Source organism: Chelmon rostratus, chromosome 8 (genome assembly GCF_017976325.1).
Source record: "Chelmon rostratus isolate fCheRos1 chromosome 8, fCheRos1.pri, whole genome shotgun sequence".
Lineage (NCBI taxonomy): Eukaryota > Metazoa > Chordata > Actinopteri > Chaetodontiformes > Chaetodontidae > Chelmon > Chelmon rostratus.
This window is the reverse complement of record NC_055665.1, coordinates 16550758-16571216: the sequence shown is the minus strand read 5'-3', so window position 1 is coordinate 16571216 and position 20459 is coordinate 16550758. Positions and strand designations below refer to the sequence as shown.

Here is a 20459-nt window from a genome sequence, read left to right as displayed (position 1 = left end):
GTACATGCATCGGAGTAACCAGCATTCGCCAGCACAGAGAGTGTGTTAATGGTCGCCGCCCTGTGGAGATAAACAAGCTGCAGAGCACCGCCGTTTCTTCTCGGTCTGTGAGGATTAGTCTAGACCATTGCTAGTGTGCCAAGACGTCGCTCGGATTGGATGAGTCAGTCTTCCAGCTGGCTGGATACACACCTTGCCTGAATTGGACCAGAGGTGGTAATCCCTGTTCAGATGCACAGCACAGGGACATCCTGAGCTGGACTTTAGCAGCGCATACAAACTTTGATGATATCCTCCACAGGTGCTCCTGAAGACCAGTAATTCTCCTCCAAATTACCTTGGCCATCCCCTGTTGTTCTGAATGCCACGAAAGCTGTGGCAAGTCAAGACTGTCACAAAGAGCTTCTGACCTCAGCTGGCCTGCTTCAGAGGATCAGGCAGGTGGTGGCCGTGGGAAAATGTACTGTGCTGCATCTGAGTACCAGCCCTGCTGAAGATGCAAAAGGAGGGTCATCAGCTGGAGCCACGGTATCATCTCCCAGCTCCACAATGGCCACAGGATGCAGTTACCTTGCATCCTTACCTCAAAACTTGCATGTAATGTCAGTTGTATGTCAATTAAGTTGTGATGTTTAACCAGAGGCGCAGCTTATCCTCCTAATTGCACACCATTTCAGTAGCCATTCCTGGATCACAGAAGATAATCTGTAGACAAACAAATTTTCTTGGAAAGTTCAAAAAATGTGTGTTATCAGCCAAATGTAAGTTGAACCCTTTTTCTGTGTGACTGCAGAGTCAGCATGCCTGCAGTGCCCCTGTGGACACAATGACCGTCCATTACTGAAGGGAATGGACAGTATTGATGCATGAATTAATGCATCAGTGAAGCCATTAACGCATCAAACAATGCATTACTGTTAATATTAAGCAGATGTGCTAAGTAGATATTTCTCTTCACAGAAAGCAAGAAATCATAGGATTTCATAGTTCCCTTTCCCACTGTAAAAAGAGAGTCAAATTAAAATTGAAACTTTGACTATTTGCAATGCATTTATTAAATATTTTCTAACAATCATACAACACATATGTTTGCTCTTCGTCGTAACTATGGTTGGCTATGAAATAAGGAGCTCAAATGACAAGCAACTTAAGTATTAAGTTAGTAAACTGAAGACATGAATAACATATGGATGGCAAAATAGGCAATCAAAACTGTACTTTCCACTGCAAATCAAATTAGTATTTAAGGGATTTTGCACAAAAGTCAAAATTAAACGTAAATGATTATCAGCCTACAATATATCTTCTTTAAATATACCATGTTTGCAAATGTAACAAAATACATAGACCTATAGGCCTAATACTAAACTCTTCATAGGTGCATAGAGAACTCACAAATCTATCTGTAAGTGCTTAGAGTAGACTGCATGTTACAAATAATGGCTGTTTATTACAGAACAGTATCACCTGCCTCTCTGAAACATTCTTGCTCAGACTCAACAAAAAAGAAAAGTCGCAAAAATGTGAAATGGTGAGCCGTAAGCACAAAGGCAAAGCAACCCTGCAGTGTTTAACATATCTATGGAATGGTTATGTCCCAAAAATACTATCTGATCTAATTTATTGCATACCAGAATTTGCATATGGAAAATGAACAATAATGATGGCTGTGGTTACCACTGGTAATCACTTTGAGAAGAGATACAGTGGTACCTGCTTAAAAAGTGGAAAAGGAAGGAATTACTGTTTTTGACTTTTTAAAAATAATGTTCAACACCAGTGTGTTTTGTATATCTCTCCTGTGTAAATTAACATCAGCTGTTATTATTGCATGTATAAACTGATGTAGAGGCACAATAGGCATCCAGCAGATTCTGTGAAAAGCCTCCATCCTTATCAGAAACTTTAAACAGATGATTTAGGCGTCAATTTGTGAACTGTAAGTCACAGCAGAAGTGTGAACATGAAGTTGACTGCCAGATATTTACACAGTCAATGCAAATTATATTTACAATTAAAGGAAATCAGGTGGCAACACTTTTGCCAAGTCAGTATGTAGCCAGTATAATGCAATGCTTCACTGAATTCAAAGTAGGGCTTTGCTGTGTTAAATACTTCATTACTGAGTCAAAACCTCTTTAAGAATAATGAAACCTTCATTAAAATTCCTGTGAAAATGCACATCAAACCACAGTGTGATCTGATGCATCGCGTTAATCAATCCTCTACAACAAGAATTGTACATATCCACTCCTGCTGTCAGTCACTCTTTGGCAATTCCTCCGTAAATCCACCAGGTGTCTCCCTCCAACTGCGGTAGTGTTAGTAGGAGGAGGCAGCGACGGAAGAGGAGCAACCCGGCTCGATGTTCTTCAGGTGGCAGGAGTGGCAGAGAAGGTGGCCGTTCAGAGGGTAGCAGCGGTGACCCTCCTCATCGTTCAGCTCCATCTTACATTCCTGGATGACAAAAAGGAGGAGGCACATCCACTGAGAGGTTACATGAGCTTGAATGGAAGGTCACAGGAGGATTGTTTTGATTTCCGCCCTGTAGTGGCCAAATTTACAAAACTGAAAGATTGGGCAGCAATAATTACCTCTGAAGTGTAAAAATACAGCACATTTCTACATTTAAAAAAAGATTCAAACTTCTCATTATAATCACATCTCAATTCTGTGCATGTTATGAAAAAACAAGCTGTGGTTGATTGAGGAGTCCTTTATCTGCCGTATGGCTAACAGTTTCAAGAGAGAAATGTGTTTACAGAGACAGAGTGTCAGGATGTTGCTCTTTGAACTGCTGATAGATTAACAAAAAACCACCAGAGGGACGCAGCCACTCAGTTTAACACTACTTAAACAGAGAGCTGTTCCTCGCAGCCCACTAGTTTTTATTTTCATGAAGTGAAAACAGCAACTGTCAATCAGTCTTTGGCATAAAAAAAAAAGAAAAGAAAAAGAAAAAGAAAAGGCACTTGAGTAAAATGATGAGATACGGATGATGAGGGGGTGCATACCTGCTCTCCTAGGCAGTATATAATTGCCACCAAAGACTGTAATTAAGATCAGGGATCTTCTCATAATGATTTCTCTTAATGAGCGATTCAGAGCGTCCCTGGCTCAGAGCCACTAAAACATGCATGTTTTCAAATGCAAAGCTTCACCTTCAGGTTGGTAACAGACAAATGCGACACGTTTTAACCCACCTCGCAGTGATAACATTCCACGTGATAGTCTTTGTCCATGGATACAACTCGAATGGTTTCATCAGACCCCTGGAAAGAAATTCAGACAGACAAACGCAACTAAAGCCAATCTCACCAAAAGTCTCTCCGCTGTCTCATTCTGTTCAGCCTGACAAAAGCTTCAAACGATCAATAAGAAGCATGAGCACACTGATGTCAGCCAAGAGCTGAGTTGTCTCTATTTTAAACTACCCCCCTGCATTACAACCTGGGAGCTAACTGCTTTGTCACTCGTCCTTTTTAAGCTACGCCATCAGTGAAGTTCTATTATATTTTGTGAATTTACTATTGGAAAACAAGAAATCACACTCAGGACCCTAGTAACAAAATAAGGCCCACAAATCATACCGGCATACATCGATGTAGACACAAAATACAGCAGCTAGGAGCCAAAGACTATAGCAAATAATTTACAAATCTTCACAAAGATTGTGTATCTCAGAATGTTTGTGCTCTTTGTCCTCCTGATTATTCACGTCCATAGAGACGGGAGCTGTTTCTTTTTCTATCATCTGTCTCTGGTTACAGGATCAGCCTGAGAGGGAACTCCCCTGAACATCCGTACAACAGCTTACATAAATGCACAAGACAGACTAAGCCCCCTACCCCGACACACACTACCTCTCCTCTAAATACCGGCCTCACTGCTTACTCAAAGGGGAGGGCAGGGGACATTCCAGCAAAGTCAACTCTAATTTTGGACATTTCTTTGCTTTTGCCAGCATGTCCTGTCTGTGTGTGAACCGACCTTCTCCCTTCTTTCCAATCCGCTCCTCCAAGACACCACATCAAATCAAAGCCCAGAGATATTAGACCTCACACTGTCTTGACCTCTGGTCTGGTGGGAAATATAGCTATATTGAACTATCTGCTACTTGCACAGATAAGTTCTGAGCGTGGGTCATAACTGAGTAAACAAGAGCAGATAAGGATTTATAATCTGCTGAGCTGCTGGAGGTCCACAGGTAAAGGTGAACAATTTGTAGATGTAAAGGAGCTGAATCATTTGCACCATGCCGCTACACTTCCTCTACACTGATATTTGTCTTGGGGGCTGTGACAGCATGATCCTGAAACACTACACTACTGATACCATATGCCACCACTGACAATCGCTGCTCACATCTGGCTTTCATTAAAGTCCACAGGCAGGTTGATCATTCTCTCGAGTCGGGTTAAAAAAGTCCATGAGTTTATGATCACTCTGTTTAGTACATCTAGGTTAGTGTCTGTCACATATTGCCAGGACATTGAGAAACCTGGCAGTCATCTCCCAAATGTGCCAACTCAGCCTTAGTCACCAGCAACCACTGAGTGTATTTAAAGTTTATACTGTTGTGCCGCTTAATATTTTAAGTTATCACAGTCACTTGTAAACAGAAGTACGGTATCTGAGGCTATGGTAAGAGGGCATCCAACTAGGTCCCTTTGTCACACGTCATTCTCTATCTCTCTCTCCCAGATTTCTTGTCACCTCTCCACTACCAGCACCTCTACTACTACCATAAACTCCCCTAAAAATATAGAAAAAACACCCTCTTAATTGACACATAGTGTATATACTGTAACATGACATGAGAAGCTGCACTGCCAGGAGGATATTCAAACAAAATACACAATACATGGCTTGTGCTGTCGTAATTGTTAGAGCATGATCTTTTTTATAATGTGTAATATGATTATCTTTTGAAGGCCGCATACTTAAAACAAATGTAAATCTTTTCACAGGATCACGATGTCAACCTGGGACAGATATTTTTAACTTATTACTGATTTAGACGCCACAATACCTTGATAAGAGAATTTTGTCAAAATAGGAAAATGTGGAGAGACAAACTATGACAAACATCTACTCATGAATCAGTCCTGAATAAAGGCGAGTGTCAACTTACCTCTGAGGGCAGAATTGGCTGGTTACAGGCTGCACATTTAGGCGCCAGCACCCTGGGAAAGTGACATACACAAAGCAACAGGTTTTAATAGATTTGTCTGAACTACACTCAAATACACTAACTGAATGAATGAACTCGGTTCATTAATGAATTCAAATTCCCTCCATCCAACGACTATAAAGGGCACAGTTCATATTTGATGCCCTCCTCCAAACCTCTAAACTCGTCGAGCCTCCCCCTCCCTCCCTCCTGACTCTGATTAGATTCAAGATCCTGATTCGATTATGCTGATGTGCTGGCTTTCCCCTCACACGTGATTTTCCAGATCCAGAAAGGAGGAAGCAAAACAAAAAGCAAAATGAATTCATTATTTCTACACACATGGCTGGCACCTGGATATCTGATGGAAAAACAAAAGGCCTCTCAGTGTGGATGGGCATGACTGTGGCTAAAAGTCAAACATAGTCTGTATACACAAAACGGTTTGTCTGATTTAATCAGCAGGGAGAACATGTGGGAGCTGCCAGACACTGGTGAGCCATGTGCTTGGTTATGCTGTACATGTTGTCCCAGTGGGGAGAAGAAAGGCTGTAACTGTTGAGTAACTACAGGTGCTCTACTGTTGATAACTTTGGCAGCAGTATCAATTTTTCCCCTCACACACAAAAAACCTTGATTTTCCACTCAGACGTTAAGCTGTTTTTGTCCTTACAGAGCATGTCACTGTTGAGTCTGGACGAGAGAAACACACCACTCTTCACACCTCTAACTGGACAGTGATCTTTTCTCCCTCCCCTTCCCTCCCTCTCCTTTCATCCCTGACAACACTTCTCATGTGTCTGCTACACGTGGCAGAGAGAGAGAGACTCAGTCGACCCTTCTCAACCAGATCCTGCAGCAACAAGGGAAAGTTGAGGGGCTGTGCGGTCACTTGACTTGGAATATGAGACTCTTTTCCATCGTCATGCTAAACTAATTTAACACAGATAACTCCAGGCCATGCACTCATGTTCCTCTGAAATACTGTGTAGCAGGTGCCACTCACCTGTGGTAGTCTTTGAGACAGTAGATCTTATTTTCAGTGTCCACGGTGAAAGGCACTCCATCAAGGCTCTCATTACAGATGACACAGCGGAAACAGCCGGGATGGTACGACTTCCCGAGGGCCTGCAGGATCTATAAAGAAGAAATGAGGGAGGAATATTAGGACATTAAGATTCTATTTCATTTCGGTACTGCTATTTCACATTTCCTCACTATTTGTATTCAATAACGTTAAAATAGCCATTGTTCTTAAAAAATCTCTGCTTTTAGATTAGATGAATTTTTAATAATCCCTGTGGGTATATTGGGTTGTAAGCGGAGCTAAGAATAGGCCAAAGCTAAGAATAAGCGCACCCTGAGTACTCAGGATAATATATAACAATTTGTCAGACCATTTAACAAAGCTAAGAGAAAAAACACAGCATACTATGTAGAGCCATGTTACATAGGAAAACATGTACATAACATACACAACATACAAAATACACTCTCAGTGATCAGGTGCTGTATAGAGCATGTTAACGTGCAGATGTGACAGATGAGGCAGCACAATAAAAACACAGACATCTCCTCTATCTCTGTCTGCTGCATGGAGAACATGTGTAGACTCATGTAAAAAAATCCTTCATATGCTGCAACTCTTCCTGACATTATCATATGCTTTGTGTGTGTGTGTCTGTTTTGCTTTTCCCTACTGCATGTGTGTGTGTGTGTGTGTGTGTGTGTGTGTGTGTATGTGTATGTGTGAGAGACGCACATGCTGAGCAAATGCTTCCTCCTGAGTCTTTATCCAGATGTGCCCACAGAAAGCTCATTTATGGTGAAGTAACTTAAGTTTCTGCTGAGATCACCTGGCTCGGACCCACACACACAAATACCAAAAAACACACACAACTGGAAAAATGTAACAGACACTCACCATATCCATGATCAGATGTCCACATGCGTTGCACTTGTCTGCAGACTGCTGGAAACCAGAGTACTTCAACAGAGAAAAGATGACAATGAGGTCATTGGAATTTGGTTATTTAATGGATGACTGATATCTCTGAATTTCTGTTTCAGACTGAACACTAAGAAACTCCACAATGTCTCTCAAGCACAATTCAAAGTAGGCTATAAGGTTTGGTATGTGCAGAAGTAATTAACAGCACATAGAGGGAGCAGAGCCAGAGCAAATTGAATTCAGTGTAAGTTTTGACCTAATTGAGCAACTAAGAGGTTTTGGTGGAAATGCAATTAGATTAGTTTTTATACATATAGTGCTCCCGGGGTAAACATGCACATAGCTACTGGCAGTGTGAATACAAGGCTGAGCTGGGAAAATACTTACAGCACACAAACAAGAGTGGATTGTCTATGGAGATGCAACATGCACATGGGCTGGAAAATGTGTGCTGGGAATTATGACAAATTTCATAGAGGGGTTTCAACTGTGTTTAATGCACATCCTATGATTATGCATACTGAAAGCTCTCCATTTTTGTACACAGTCACTCTGCAGTGGTGTGAATGGCCTGACTGCCCTCCACCCTATAAACCACAGCAAAGCAGCTTCTCCAGTTACTGACCTCCTTCCAGTCCTACCCAAGGGAGGAAACTGATAGGAATCTGCAGCATTGGATGCTAAAAACTGGGCCACAAGGTCAAAGTCTCGAACCGACATTTTGCATTATGTGGCATTTAAGTGTGTAAGGTTGACCCGATGAATGGTGATTTAAGGAAGAAGTGATCACGCTTTGCTTATCATATACACAGAAAGATTTGCAAACTATGAGAAACTGTAGATGTAGACTGGGTGAATGTAGCTCACTATGAGAAAAGTACCGCATTATCGCTACCTGATGGATTTTTGTAGATATGCAGATATTGATCTGTATTGACCACTCACCAGAAAGTCCTCTTCGCAGAAAACCTTCCCTCCGACATAGTAGAATGCCTTCCCTCTCAGCCTTCGACCTGCAGAACAAACAGACAGAAAAGTCCATTTGTACCATTTCACTCAAGCAACACACAGCAGGACCCTCACCTGGAACTCTCACAAACCTCCTCTTAGAAGAAAAAGGGTTTTTTTTTTAGTATTGAATAAGTACATTACAGCAGACAAGAAAAGGTAAATCAAAGATAGAATCTTGAAATGTCTTGGTGGAAAATCTTGCAAAGCCATGAGCCCAGTCTCAGAAAATAGCTACAGCAGTAATGCATAAAGACTGTGATGATTAATTGCAACCATTCGAAGGTAATGGACCCTCTTGCAATATTCATTATACCCTGCCGAATCCAAGGCAGATAAATCAAACAACAGATCTATGGTGTGGTGGTGTCTTAATATAATATTACTGGGACACGAAGTAGGCCAAAGGGACAGAAGGACAAAGAACACCTCTGGATCAAACACATGTGGGGAAAATGCTGATTAGATCCAATTACTAGACAGGTGCAACAGATTAAACACTCTGCTCTATGTGATTTCACGGCAACCACAGGCCAAGACCCAAAACGACCTGCTATTCTTCTTTGTTCCTTTCTGGTGTCTTTCCACATGCTGCGTGTGCTTCCTGTCTGTCTGTGTGCTTTAATAGTTTTATGGTCTGGATCTGGCTTCTTTTAGCAGCGTGCGCACACACACACACACACACACACACACACACACACACACACACACACACACACATGCACACGAATGCACGTGCGACCACACGGGCACACACGCACACCAAAACTTCTTTGCACACTTCACATAGCTATTCCTGTCCAGGTCCCACAGGAAGAGGGAACATTCCTCACATTTTCTGAGAGGGAAGGTGAGGGAGGGGTCAGCAGGGGAGAGGAGGGGTTTACCTCGGTGAACAGGAGCCTTTTTATCTCCCACGATCCATCTCACGCTCTGTTTACCTGATTACTCGACAGTCTCATGCAGCCATTTAGTGGCTAGAAATTGCACAGTTTATTCTCAAAACAGAGGAGAAATGCAGCCATAGGCATCACCCTGGAGCAGGATATGGTAAATACAGGGCTTTTTTGAGATTCATTTCAACAGAACATTGACAACAAGTCAACAGCTAGTCAGCATTGAAAAAAGTGATTTTGGGCATCCCTACAATGTACATAATAGGTTTGAGAGATATGACCATTCATGTGACATACATACCAAATGTACATTTGCATTTGCTAAAGGTGTTTATAATATTTCACCCTTATAACATAGCTCAACCTACCCACAAATCATAACAAAAAGGGAAAAAAAATAATAAATTGTCCCTTAGTGGACAAGAAAGAGCTCAGTTGAAGTAGTTGACCTTACTACTCTCAAATAAAGCTCTTACTGCTGTCTTAAAATCAGTTAGGCTATTGATTTGAAGGTTATAATTTGACTGTCTGCAAGGGTAAAAAAAAAAAAACAATGTTGTCCTTCAATGAGCCTGTATTGTAAGTAAAATACAGCAAGAACAAAGAAAAAAAGGCATATATTGAAACCTCATGATTCATCTTTTTATATCAATGGCATGAAATTCTTTGAATTAGTTATTCACAATTGCATTATCTTACTTTAACAGAATGATAATGGTCACGCAGCAGCCAAGGTCTGGCCAAGGCTCACTCAATAGCTAACTTAAGAGGAGACCAGTCATTCTGAAGGGGGCCAAGGTGTGGAATTGGCCTTGGGTAATTACTGACGGACAGTCTTGGAACTGTGTCCCTAAAGGAAGACGGGAAGGATGAAGGGGATGAATGTGAGATATGGCCCATTCCTCTTCTCCACATTCCTGTCTTTTTTTTCCCAGTGAGTCAGAGAGGGAAGGCTCTGAGAAAGATAAGAGCTTAATTAAAGTCAGGAGTCACGGCTGACTATTTGAAAAGCACCAGAAAGAAGAGTGACTATTGCGCTTTCATAAAAATGTAAAATACCTGAGGGACAGAACAAAACACAAGGCCATTTTCTAATTAAAACATTCTATGAATTCCCTTATGTAATCCCATTCAGAAAATAAGAAATTCACAATGACCCTGCCATGACTTCCTAATTGAGCCTCAACCCCGTTACTCAAGTGAGACATCTCAGCAAAAGAGCCATGTCTCTTCTATACAAATTTCACATTTAAAGACTGTTTCCTCGGAAATTCAGTTTCAATTAACATCATTTTCCAGCCGCTGAAGATATATATGGATGTTCAATCCACAATGAAAAACATTGCTGCATTTACAAGAAGTCTTTCTAGTTGTCCGGATGTATTTCTTCGACTACGAGCAGCACCTGGAATGTTTGGTCAAGGTCCTGACAATCTACCTACCAGATGCTAACATACCAGTGGATTCAGGACCAATCAGATGCTTGTTTATATTCCCCAAAGCCTGGGATAGTGGAGCTGCTTCTTATGAAAGCTGAACCTCTGTGTTCCTTACAAACTCAAATTGCACCTTGTACTGCTGCTTCCCTCTTAGTGCTGTAAAATTACACCAATTCCTTCCGTCTTATCCAATACTTCTGTCTTTTCTGAGATTCCCACAAATTATCTGAGTTGGCTACTGTGTAAACCAGTTCCTCTGCTTACAGACTTGAGCTTAATCTCCAGCTGGAATTGGGTTGTACCATTAACTGTTTGTAAACAGTCAACGATTAGCCTGGAGGGAAGCCCCCTTGCAGCCAAGTGCTGAGTCCTTGACGTGCAGCCTGAGCTCTCCTAGCCACCAGGAATGTTCCCCTGCCTCTCACTCACCTCGGAGGAACTGGTGGAGTGGGGGCATGATGGAAGTTCACCATCATAAAGAAACAGATTCTGGGGAAAGATGAGAGGGATCCTTAATATAAAGGCACTGTATATTTGACTGTATCATGCTGTTTACTGTGGGTACATGCATGAATACATATGCATGTGTACATATGCCACTGCATGCTGGCAGCATGTCGTGGGTGGTGTGCTCCCACTGAATGGTCTCCCTGTCACGCACTGTGCTCCCATCTTGTTGCATCCAGCTGACATAACAGCACCCAATGTCCTCCTGGAGCCAGACCTACGGAGGGCCCCTGTGCCTGCATTCCTCCACAGCTGATATGCTTTTCCCCGGGGCCACTCACAGAGAGCACAACTCCTATGCACTCAAATGGAGTAAGCTATGAGAGGTATGTGGTGTGTAAACTCCTCTCTAACCCCCACTTTAGACATCAGCTTTTTCATCTCCTTGCTCTCTCTCTCTATCTCACACACACACACACACAGACACACAAACATGTATAAACACACAGCACGGAGGGTAAAAAAACCAAAAACCTGTCAAGTGCAGAAAGGTCACTTTCGAGCTTTGAAACTTTATGTAACTCGTCCTTAATCATTTTGTGAAGTGTTCCAACACAAGTGTAGTTTCTTTAAACTCATTGTGTACTAAAAGTTAAAAGTGCATTTATCTGTGTAATTAAAACCGAAAGAACACAAAGAACAGATACTGTCTTTGAACTTGTTGTAAAAACATTTTAAAATGAATAAGCCCTGTAGATAACCGGTACAAGGAGCAACAAGCTATTATTCTTTCATTACAGGCGCCACAAAGTGCACACTGATACTTATAATCCTTGCCTTTCTCAAGCATGATTTGTGGTTTCAAAAGTCAATGATTTTCAGTCTCAAGCTTTGCACAAGACTTGAACACACTCCATGTATTAATATACTTGAAATGATTCTATTGACTGATGGATGAACTAGGGCTGCAAAAGTCTTGCTTCGTGTATCTTTGTGTAGGCTGGAGGAGTGACTGGCACACCCAGAAACCAAACACCAGCAGCACAGGACAGGACAGTAATCCCTAAATAATTGTGTGTTTTTGCTCAGGCCAGTGAACAACTGAAGAAGAGGGTACCACTTTTAATTCAAGAGAACAGGATCTTTGGCAACCAATTAACCAAGAGATGACATTAGCTTTACATGTGACTCAACCAAGGAGAGAAGATGAAGGTGTTTGAATGGGAGCAAAAGACTTAGTGAAAGTGTGCTGTGTATGTGCGTGTACTTACTACAGGCGCTGCAGGTGAAGCAGCTGTCATGGTAGAGGCTACCCATAGCTTGACAGGCCTGGTTGGCTCCATACACCGCCTTGTTGCACTTGACGCAGACTCCTGGAACACAAAGCAGTGTATTAGTAAGTCAGAAAAGTCAGAGGAAGACACACATTTAAATCACTTATACAGTTATAGAAATACAACACACATACTGATGTAATTGCACACTACATAAACCAAATACTAAATCTGAGGTATAAATCAACACATTGTTGGTGTATTATATCAAGACAAAAGGGAGTTAAGTGCTGTGAAGGCTGTGATCCTGATTAAACCAGACACAAACAATGGAGACAAAGGGAACAAAAAAACACTTCACAAAATTCAGGAAGCTGGTTGGTGAGCTGTATCAGTGAAAGGGGAAATATATCCAAATTTGCTTGTTTGACTTGGCTCAGACACTGAGAAGTCTGTTAATAAAGTTTTTGATAAAAATCTAAATGTTCCTACCCTAAAAACACACACAGCCTATGTGGACTGACATCAAGACACAGGAGTCTACTTAATATTAATCCAGCCACTCATCCCAGCCAACTACTTTGCATAGTATGTGCAGAAAAAAATGAAACTGTGCAAGAAAAAAAACAGATAAAAGCCCAAAACACATGCAAGGCAAGAGTTCTCCCTCCTGCACTGGGTGAAGAAACATCACATGAGAGCATGTCAATGGCATGGCAATATTACATAATCTCTCCTTTGACTGAGGACAGCTCATGAACACAGGATTTCTGTGAGATCAATACATAACAACGTTTTATCGGGAACTGCTTAGGATGCAAAACTAATTTCCTGACTCAAGACCTGCCATGAAAATATTATTTTTCATCGCTTCACTTCCCTGCCAGTCTCCATCTCTCCCTCTGAGCCTGAATGGTATGAAGCGGCATGGTATGACAACTGACATATGGACTATGACAACTGACAACTCCCATCACTGCTGACCCTAATGGGCAGTCAGCGAGCAGATACAGCATGATATGATCATCCAATCATCAAGTATTAAGTTAAAGTAGCACTAACAGAGGGGGCGATGGCATTGATGGAAGATGAAAAGCAAGACCTCGAGCTTCTCTTTTAGTGTGAGGATGTATGAATGAGGTTATTTGTGTGTATGTTTTTATAGAAAAACTCCCTAGAGACAGAGAAGTGGAGCACAGCAGAAGAGCGTGGCCCAGCCTAGCCCAGCCCAGTCCAGCCCAGCCCAGCTCGGCCCTGGTCCTCCTGGAACACTGACAAAGAAACTTCTGTTTCCACTGTATCCAACACACATCACGTGGCTGCCTCCTCACACACACTGTTATTTAACAACCTTCTTCAAATGTTTCTCTTCGTAGACTTTCAGTGACACAATATTCAACTGGGCTATATATATTTCAACTAAAGCCTCTCCTAATGCCACAGCAGAGGACAAATCATCAGGGGCCCCAACGGCTGGAAAGAGGATCGACAGATAACAGAGGGATATTATTAGAAAGCTGAAGAATGTTGCTGTTATGTAAGCTATTTTTGTTTACATGAAAACACAATAAAGTAGAAATGAATAAGTGAAGGTCTTTTAAATCCCATTCTCTGCTTTTCCTCTGTGAATGCTGACTGCAAACAATTTGTGTCACAAAGCAAACAACACAGCAGGTAACACTGAACACACACAATAAAGTACACAGTGCCTTTTCAGAACTTTTTGACTTGGGCAAGAACATTTTTCCTTAATTTTTATAGCTATGAATTGTATGCCCCATGAGAACAAAAATGCAGTAAAAGTCCGTTCTCTGTTTTCCCGGTCGGAACCAAAAATTCTGTATTTTTGGAGTAACCTCCTCACCGATTGGGCCACTACAAATCTGCTTTTGGCCAGAGTCCCATGTTCCAAAACAGTGTGATTATTCAGGGGGACTGACTGCTTGCTTCAAGAGGGGGGAGGGGAAGCAAAACATGCAGCCAAAATTTCACCCCTCCTACCCCCCCTCACCTTTCCCAGCTGTCAAAACTCCAATGAGATGGCAGCTTGCTGGCCAAAATGCCACTGAAAACACAGCCCTTGTTGCACATTGTAGCAGCTATTGAGTGTTAGCACTTCTTCAGTTAGGCCCAAGGTTTCAGGTTCATCGATAACACATCCACAGCATGATAAAATCTTGGCTTTAAAGCAGAAAGTGTATGTACATTAACATCTCTTTCAACAAAAGTACTTAAAACTTTAAATTGATGGAGTTGTGTTGTGTGTCCTACAGATGTGGGTCCCAAGCCAAACTTCTCTCCTTGCATGGTAGCTAGTTTTCATGAAATCTCTACAGAAAAACATGGCTTTAAAGTGTTACAACTGACCCCGGTTGGTGGACGGTGTGTACCATGCGGTTTGCCTGTCATAGCTAGTAGTTTAGAGGAGTTGTAATGCGAATAGTAAAAATACTTCTCCTTTCTAAGTAGAATATAGAGCATTGAAAGATCATTTTTCTCAATATGAATTTGACTAAACTCCATTTGTAACCACATCTACCAGATATGACACAAATTTATCTTTAAAAGTAGCAAAAGTAAGTACACCCCACTTTCATTCACTGAAATATACTGAGTGCTGTGTCACCTATGGCATCGTTTTCTAACTTTTCCACAGCGCACAAAAACACCACACCCAAAAGTGACATAGTATATTAAATCCAGTCAAATACCAGAGGCCATATATTCATAGACAAACAGACACATAGACGTGCAAGAGAGGATATCACATTTTCACTCACACACACACTCACACACACATAAAAGTCAGCCTCCAAAAGCCTGCCAGAGTAGAAGCCAAGAAGCCCTGGGAAGAGTTAAGATGAAGGTTTCCCCTCAAAAGCCAGATGGGATAAATTAATCCTCCATCTTAACACAACACTAAACGTTCAACTGAATGGGTGTGTGTGTTTGCGTGTGTGTGTGTGTGTGTGTGTGTGTGTGTGTGTGCAAGTCAGAGGAAGACCCACCACCCTTCCCCTCTTGGATAAGCTTGTCTATAAATCTTACATCCTCTCAGGCTCTTGTGTTCAGGGACAAAGAAGCATCCACGAACTTGTCCCCAAATCTCTCTGTTTATCTACTCATCCATTCAACTGCACGGCAGGCACCTCTAGACTCGTCTGGGACACCCCTCCCCTTTGAATCTTAAAACCCCATTTCTAAAATTCCTTGCTCCCTTCCTTCAGACATTCCTCAGCATTCCCCCTGGTGCAGCCGTTTGGCACTGGACTCATTTTCCCAGAACCTCCAGCTGCAGTTGTGCCAATCAGCACTCAATGTACGGTTGGGAACTCTGATGGATCCTAGCCCTGCGTATGGTCATAGCTCACTGGATCGTTTACCGCCATGTGCCTGGCAGAGGCTTTCAGAAGCACACTATATTCAGTCCCATCTAAGAAACATCAGCTTTAACTTAATGTCAAAATGCAGATGGGATCTACAAATATTATATAAATATACTTAAAAAGTCTGTATATACATTTGTTTTAATTATGAAGGTCTTTTTTGATGAAACTTGAGTTTTTAGCAGAGAATTAGCCTCCACAAGTTTTTTTTCTGGCATGACGGAATGACTCAGAGGATGAGCCATGGTCTGGTGGGAAACTCCATACAGGAACCGTGTGTGGGCTATGTGGGTATGCGTGTGAAAAAAGACATATACTGTATGACTTTAAAACCTACACTTCTGCTGATTGCACACTGTGCTCTCCCACACATCCGTAATATTCACATCTCTGTGCTATTTCTAAGCCTTGTCGTGACACTGATGTACGCCAGAACATCTCCCCTTACACAACAATATGAGCACATCAGGGGGCCGAGGAAGGCCGTGAATTACAATCGTGACATTCCAGCGGGAAATTCCTTCAGCAAGGAGGCAAGGGTGGGCTGAGTGTGTGTGTGTGTGTGTGTGTGTGTGTGTGTGTGTGTGTGTGGGGGGGGGGCTCTGTGGGTCTGAACACAATATCATGCTCTTTTCTCTCACTGTCTTACGGGACATCCCGTATTCATGAACGGCCTTGGCTGCAAACACCTGGCCAACACATGATCATCAGCTCTCTCTGCCACAAACACACTCCCATATACACACTGTCTATCTCACCTATTTACTGTGTCTGCATCTGGGACAACCGCCTGTCATCTGACCTCACAGCAAAGCATGTTTTTTCTCAATGTTACATTAATTTCCTGATAGTTCCTGCAGTCCAGATGGAGCAGCTGGAGGGCTACACGCAGTGATATGAGGAATAGAAACCAGAGTATTCTGCTGATGATGGACATTCTTCAATAACCTAGCCTACCTCTGTTTCTAAGCAAGTGACGTTAAGTATTGATTATAATCTTGGTTGCAGACTCATCTTTTTCATGCGCCAGTAATAATATTATACATTTTAAATATATATAATTCCAACAAATGCAAGGACTCATCAAAGAAACTGTGCTCCAAAATGCCAAAACTAATAGTCACAGGTGTTATTTTTCATTACCATCTTCCCTTGTGTTTATTAGCTGCACGGGCATGCAAGGCATGCACAAGAAATGTGCAAGCGCAGGTCTGTAGTCATGCCATCATTTGGAAAAGTGAATGCCATTGTCAGTCAAACAAACTCACATGGGATGGAACATTAAAAAAACTATACACTTATTGAACTCTACTGAGTTTAGTTATCAGTGTTGTCTCAATAGTAATCCATTCATTCTCTGGGAGAAGATAAGAGGGCAACATTCTTTTTTCTGGCCCTGCCCCCACCTTTTACGACTAAAGGGTTTGTTTCAACTGCCAAGAGGGCAAACAATGAATCATTAAAAAAACAACAAAGAAACAAACGACTTTGAAAATTATTCTGTCCGCATTCCACAAAAGAAAAGACCTCCCACAGCGTCTGCCTAAGAAGTTCAGCTATTTAACCAGCGAAGATCATCAAGAATGACATCAAACAAAAACGTAAGGCTACAGACACGCACGGGAAGCACAGACAAAGGATGACAAAGGGTGACTGTGTGCATGTGTAAATCAAAAACAAGTGGATTTATGTTCTGGACTGTGGGTGGGCGGTTCTGTCATTCAAGTGTTTTACAGCAGCAGCCTAACTGACAGAAGCCCCTTGTTGATGCTGGGTAGTTTAAATTGTCTTACCAAAGTAGTCAGCCTTTGGTTGGTCATCCATCTCTTTTTCCAGCCGCTTAGTGAGGGCCTCTAATTTCATTTCAACTGCTGAAGGACCCTGGTCAGGGGGTTGCGTGAGGAGAGACTGGCAGAGCAGTTGGACATGCTTGGGGGAGCACGGGACTTCGGCCTCAGCACTGGCGGCCTGTCCACAGCCGGGTATTTGGACCTGACCTTGGATCTGGCTGCTGCTTTTGGAGACACTGCCAGGGCTCAGGGCAGCAGATGCCACCTGGCCTTTGGGTTTGGGGGTTTCAGAGGGTGCAGGTAGAAGCGGACAGGCTGACACGAGACCATTATGGTTGGTAGACGGTCTTGAGGTTGGAGTGGGTGGTGTGAAATGGACTGCAGACTGTGTGGAGGGCTGCTGCATGTGGAAGTCAGCTCCTCCTGTGAAGGCACTCACAGGCAGGGCAGGGATGAGGTCTGGTTTTGCTGAGCCAGAGAGCTCTCCAGCCCATCCCCTGGCTGGCCCAGCAGAGGAGGGTGGACTCCGGTTTACAGACGGGGTGACAGCTTGATTCTGCTGGCGTGGAACACTGTTGGCGGTGGGAGGTGCAGGCTGGTGCTGCTGAGATGCAATGTTGCTCCCAGAATCAGAAAAAGATGGGGGAAGCTGGCTCTCACTGGATGGGGCCCAAGCAGCCGGCTGGATGACGGGGTGACGAGCATGTGTGGGCGCGCTGTGTGGCGCGTTTCCTGGGCAGGGGGGAGTAGGAGTGGTGGGCTGGTATGAATGTGGCTCTACACGTTCCTTATTATCGTAATTGTTTCCGTAGCCATAAGCCCTGCCGGCTGGAGGTTCAGACTGAACGCCCGTGTGGGGTTTCTGGCCGTCAAACTGTGCGTATTGGTTCACCGCCGTCGTGCCCGACACAGGGCCAGAGAGTATCGGGGGCTTCGCTGCCGCTTCACCCGGCTGTCTGTAACTATTGATGGGGGGTCTGTCTTTGGTGTAATATGTGCTGTTGTGACCCCCATTCATTTTAATGGCCCTGTTGTTTTTTGCCATCTCCTCTTGGTGTTTCTGCATGTGTATTTTAGTCATTTTAGAGGCAAAAACTTTTCTGGTCTCTTCAAAGTCGGGGTTATTTCCTGCGTCCCTCCTGGTTCGAAATAAACCATCTCTGGATGCTTCGTACATGTTTAGGTCCTCGATGAACTTACTCGCCTCGAGCCCTAAATCCTCGTATTTATCCATTTTGAAGATACTTGTGTGTCTGTTTCAATAAAGTTAAGTTGAGAGTTTGTATTTTAAGGCTAAAGCCTAACTAAATCACAAGTCTGTCAAAGAGTGATATTTCCAGGGTGAATTATTAGCTTACAGTCCAGCAACTTGGAGTCTTGACAGGAGACAGGGTCCGGACCCAGGGCGAAACTTTTCTATTATTCCAAACTTTCCAGTTCCTTTTATCGTCCGAGGTTAAAAAAAAAAAGCAATTAAAAGTTTAAAACTCCGCGTACTCCTCGGTGAAACTGGCCGTCCGTCCAGCTCAGCTCTGCCGCGAACAACCCGCCGTCTGTCTGGTTATAAATATGAGCAGATCCCAGATCCGATAGCCTGGACGACCCCACAAACTGCCCCCTCCTCCCGCGTTACAGTCCCAGCGGGGAACCTTCATTCAAAACTTTACCCTCCGCGCCTCTGTCGAGAAAAAAAGTAAGTAGTGACAACATAAAAGGCTAGTATGTCGTAAACGTCGCGACGGTTAACTGGTGAAAGTAACGCCGGTGTAGCGTTAACGAGCAGGCGGTGACCGCTGGAGCACGCAGCCGTACGTGGCCACCGGTCGACAGTTGGGACTGAGAGCAGGGAACAGTTTGCTTTTAAAGGCACAGTACTCACATCGAGCCACAAGGCAAAGTTGAGTTCACATCAGCGCTGCTATCATTTATCCTTCAGTAACGTTAGCTCACGCAGAACTTACCATATCTCGCCTTAAAATAGCCGAACGTGGGGGCAGATCCTCGTCACAAACTGCCCCTAACGTCCGGTGTCGTTTCTTAAAAAGAGCAGGTTGACTCAGCCACCTCTCTCTGAGTCAGCAAAATACTTCAGCATTTCCATTTAGCTCCGACAAACTGAAGGGCTGAAGTGTGTGTTTTTGCTGTGGACAGCTGTGAAATAAAGCTAAATACATTTATGAATGCTATTATTAGCCACAGGCTACTATAAGTGCAAATTTGACTCGACTTGAGTGCCTCTATTGTGTGCTACCTTATAGAAATCCACTTAATTAAGGTCTTAAGGGAATATTGTACACCACTTCAAGTGTAACACAATTACTAAGACGTTACAAACCCAATAAAACATTTGATCTGCTTATAAAAGCTCTAGCTCTTAGCTCTACTTCCACTAGCTTTTATGCATCATCAGATATATTCCAATAATGTTATATATACATTGAGTGACATTTATATGGGGCATTTTTCTGCACTGGGAAAGTTTTACTTTTCAGTTTAAATACGTTATGCAATCAATACACCAACTTACTTACACTTTTACTGAAGTAATGCTTTCACTGCAGAGCTTTTAAATGTAGTGGAGTGTTTTTACAGTGTAGTACTGCTATTTTTACTTAAGTAAAGACTCTGAATACTTCTTCTACCACCACTTATGGGTTTAGTCATGGTAGGAGAGGGGGAAGAATAAAGGAAAGCAACTTATTTTGGGAAACATTCAAGAAGAGGAAAATGTTTTGAGACGGCATCTGAAATGTTCATTTAACGGCAATGTTTTTGCTTTTAAAACTTACTTTGATGCAGGATGCATATATACATACGACTAACTTTGATTAACCAGTAAATCAGTGTAACCTGTGATCACTCCTACGCAACTTTTTAAAGTTTCCTGCATCCCATAAACGAACTGGTGGCGTACACCCTTATAACGATGCTATAACTACTGCATGGGTGTGCTTTTCTTGTGGTTGAGGGGGCTATTTACAGTGCCTGTGCCTCCTCTGTTTTGGTTGAATAACGTCACACATTCCGGCTCATGAAATACACACACACACACTGTCTCACACAGTCTGTGACTCCTCCATATTATGCCCTGACCC

General features: G+C 42.8%; 1 protein-coding gene across 1 annotated transcript; it reads right to left on the bottom strand.

The window, feature by feature from the left end:
- Window positions 1-1043: 1043 nt before the first annotated feature.
- On the bottom strand, window positions 1044-19184 carry LOC121610513 (LIM domain-containing protein 1). Its single transcript, XM_041942665.1, has 8 exons — window positions 17368-19184; window positions 12186-12287; window positions 8070-8137; window positions 7098-7160; window positions 6180-6310; window positions 5135-5186; window positions 3204-3272; window positions 1044-2457 (listed from the first exon to the last, which is right to left on the bottom strand). The coding sequence occupies exons 1-8, from the start codon at window positions 18596-18598 to the stop codon at window positions 2323-2325; spliced, it is 1851 nt and encodes a 616-aa protein (XP_041798599.1). The 5' UTR covers window positions 18599-19184; the 3' UTR covers window positions 1044-2322.
- Between the last annotated feature and the right edge of the window lie 1275 nt (window positions 19185-20459).

What these genes read in the sequence shown, in the direction of transcription:
- LOC121610513 (XM_041942665.1), bottom strand. Translation starts at nt 18,598, where the DNA reads ATGGATAAATACGAGGATTTAGGGCTCGAGGCGAGTAAGTTCATCGAG. An exon ending in TCTGCGAAGAGGACTTTCTG is followed by an intron (nt 7,161 to 8,069) that starts GTGAGTGGTCAA and finishes TCTCTGTTGAAG; the next exon opens with TACTCTGGTTTCCAGCAGTC. An exon ending in AGCCAATTCTGCCCTCAGAG is followed by an intron (nt 3,273 to 5,134) that starts GTAAGTTGACAC and finishes ATTTCTTTCCAG; the next exon opens with GGGTCTGATGAAACCATTCG.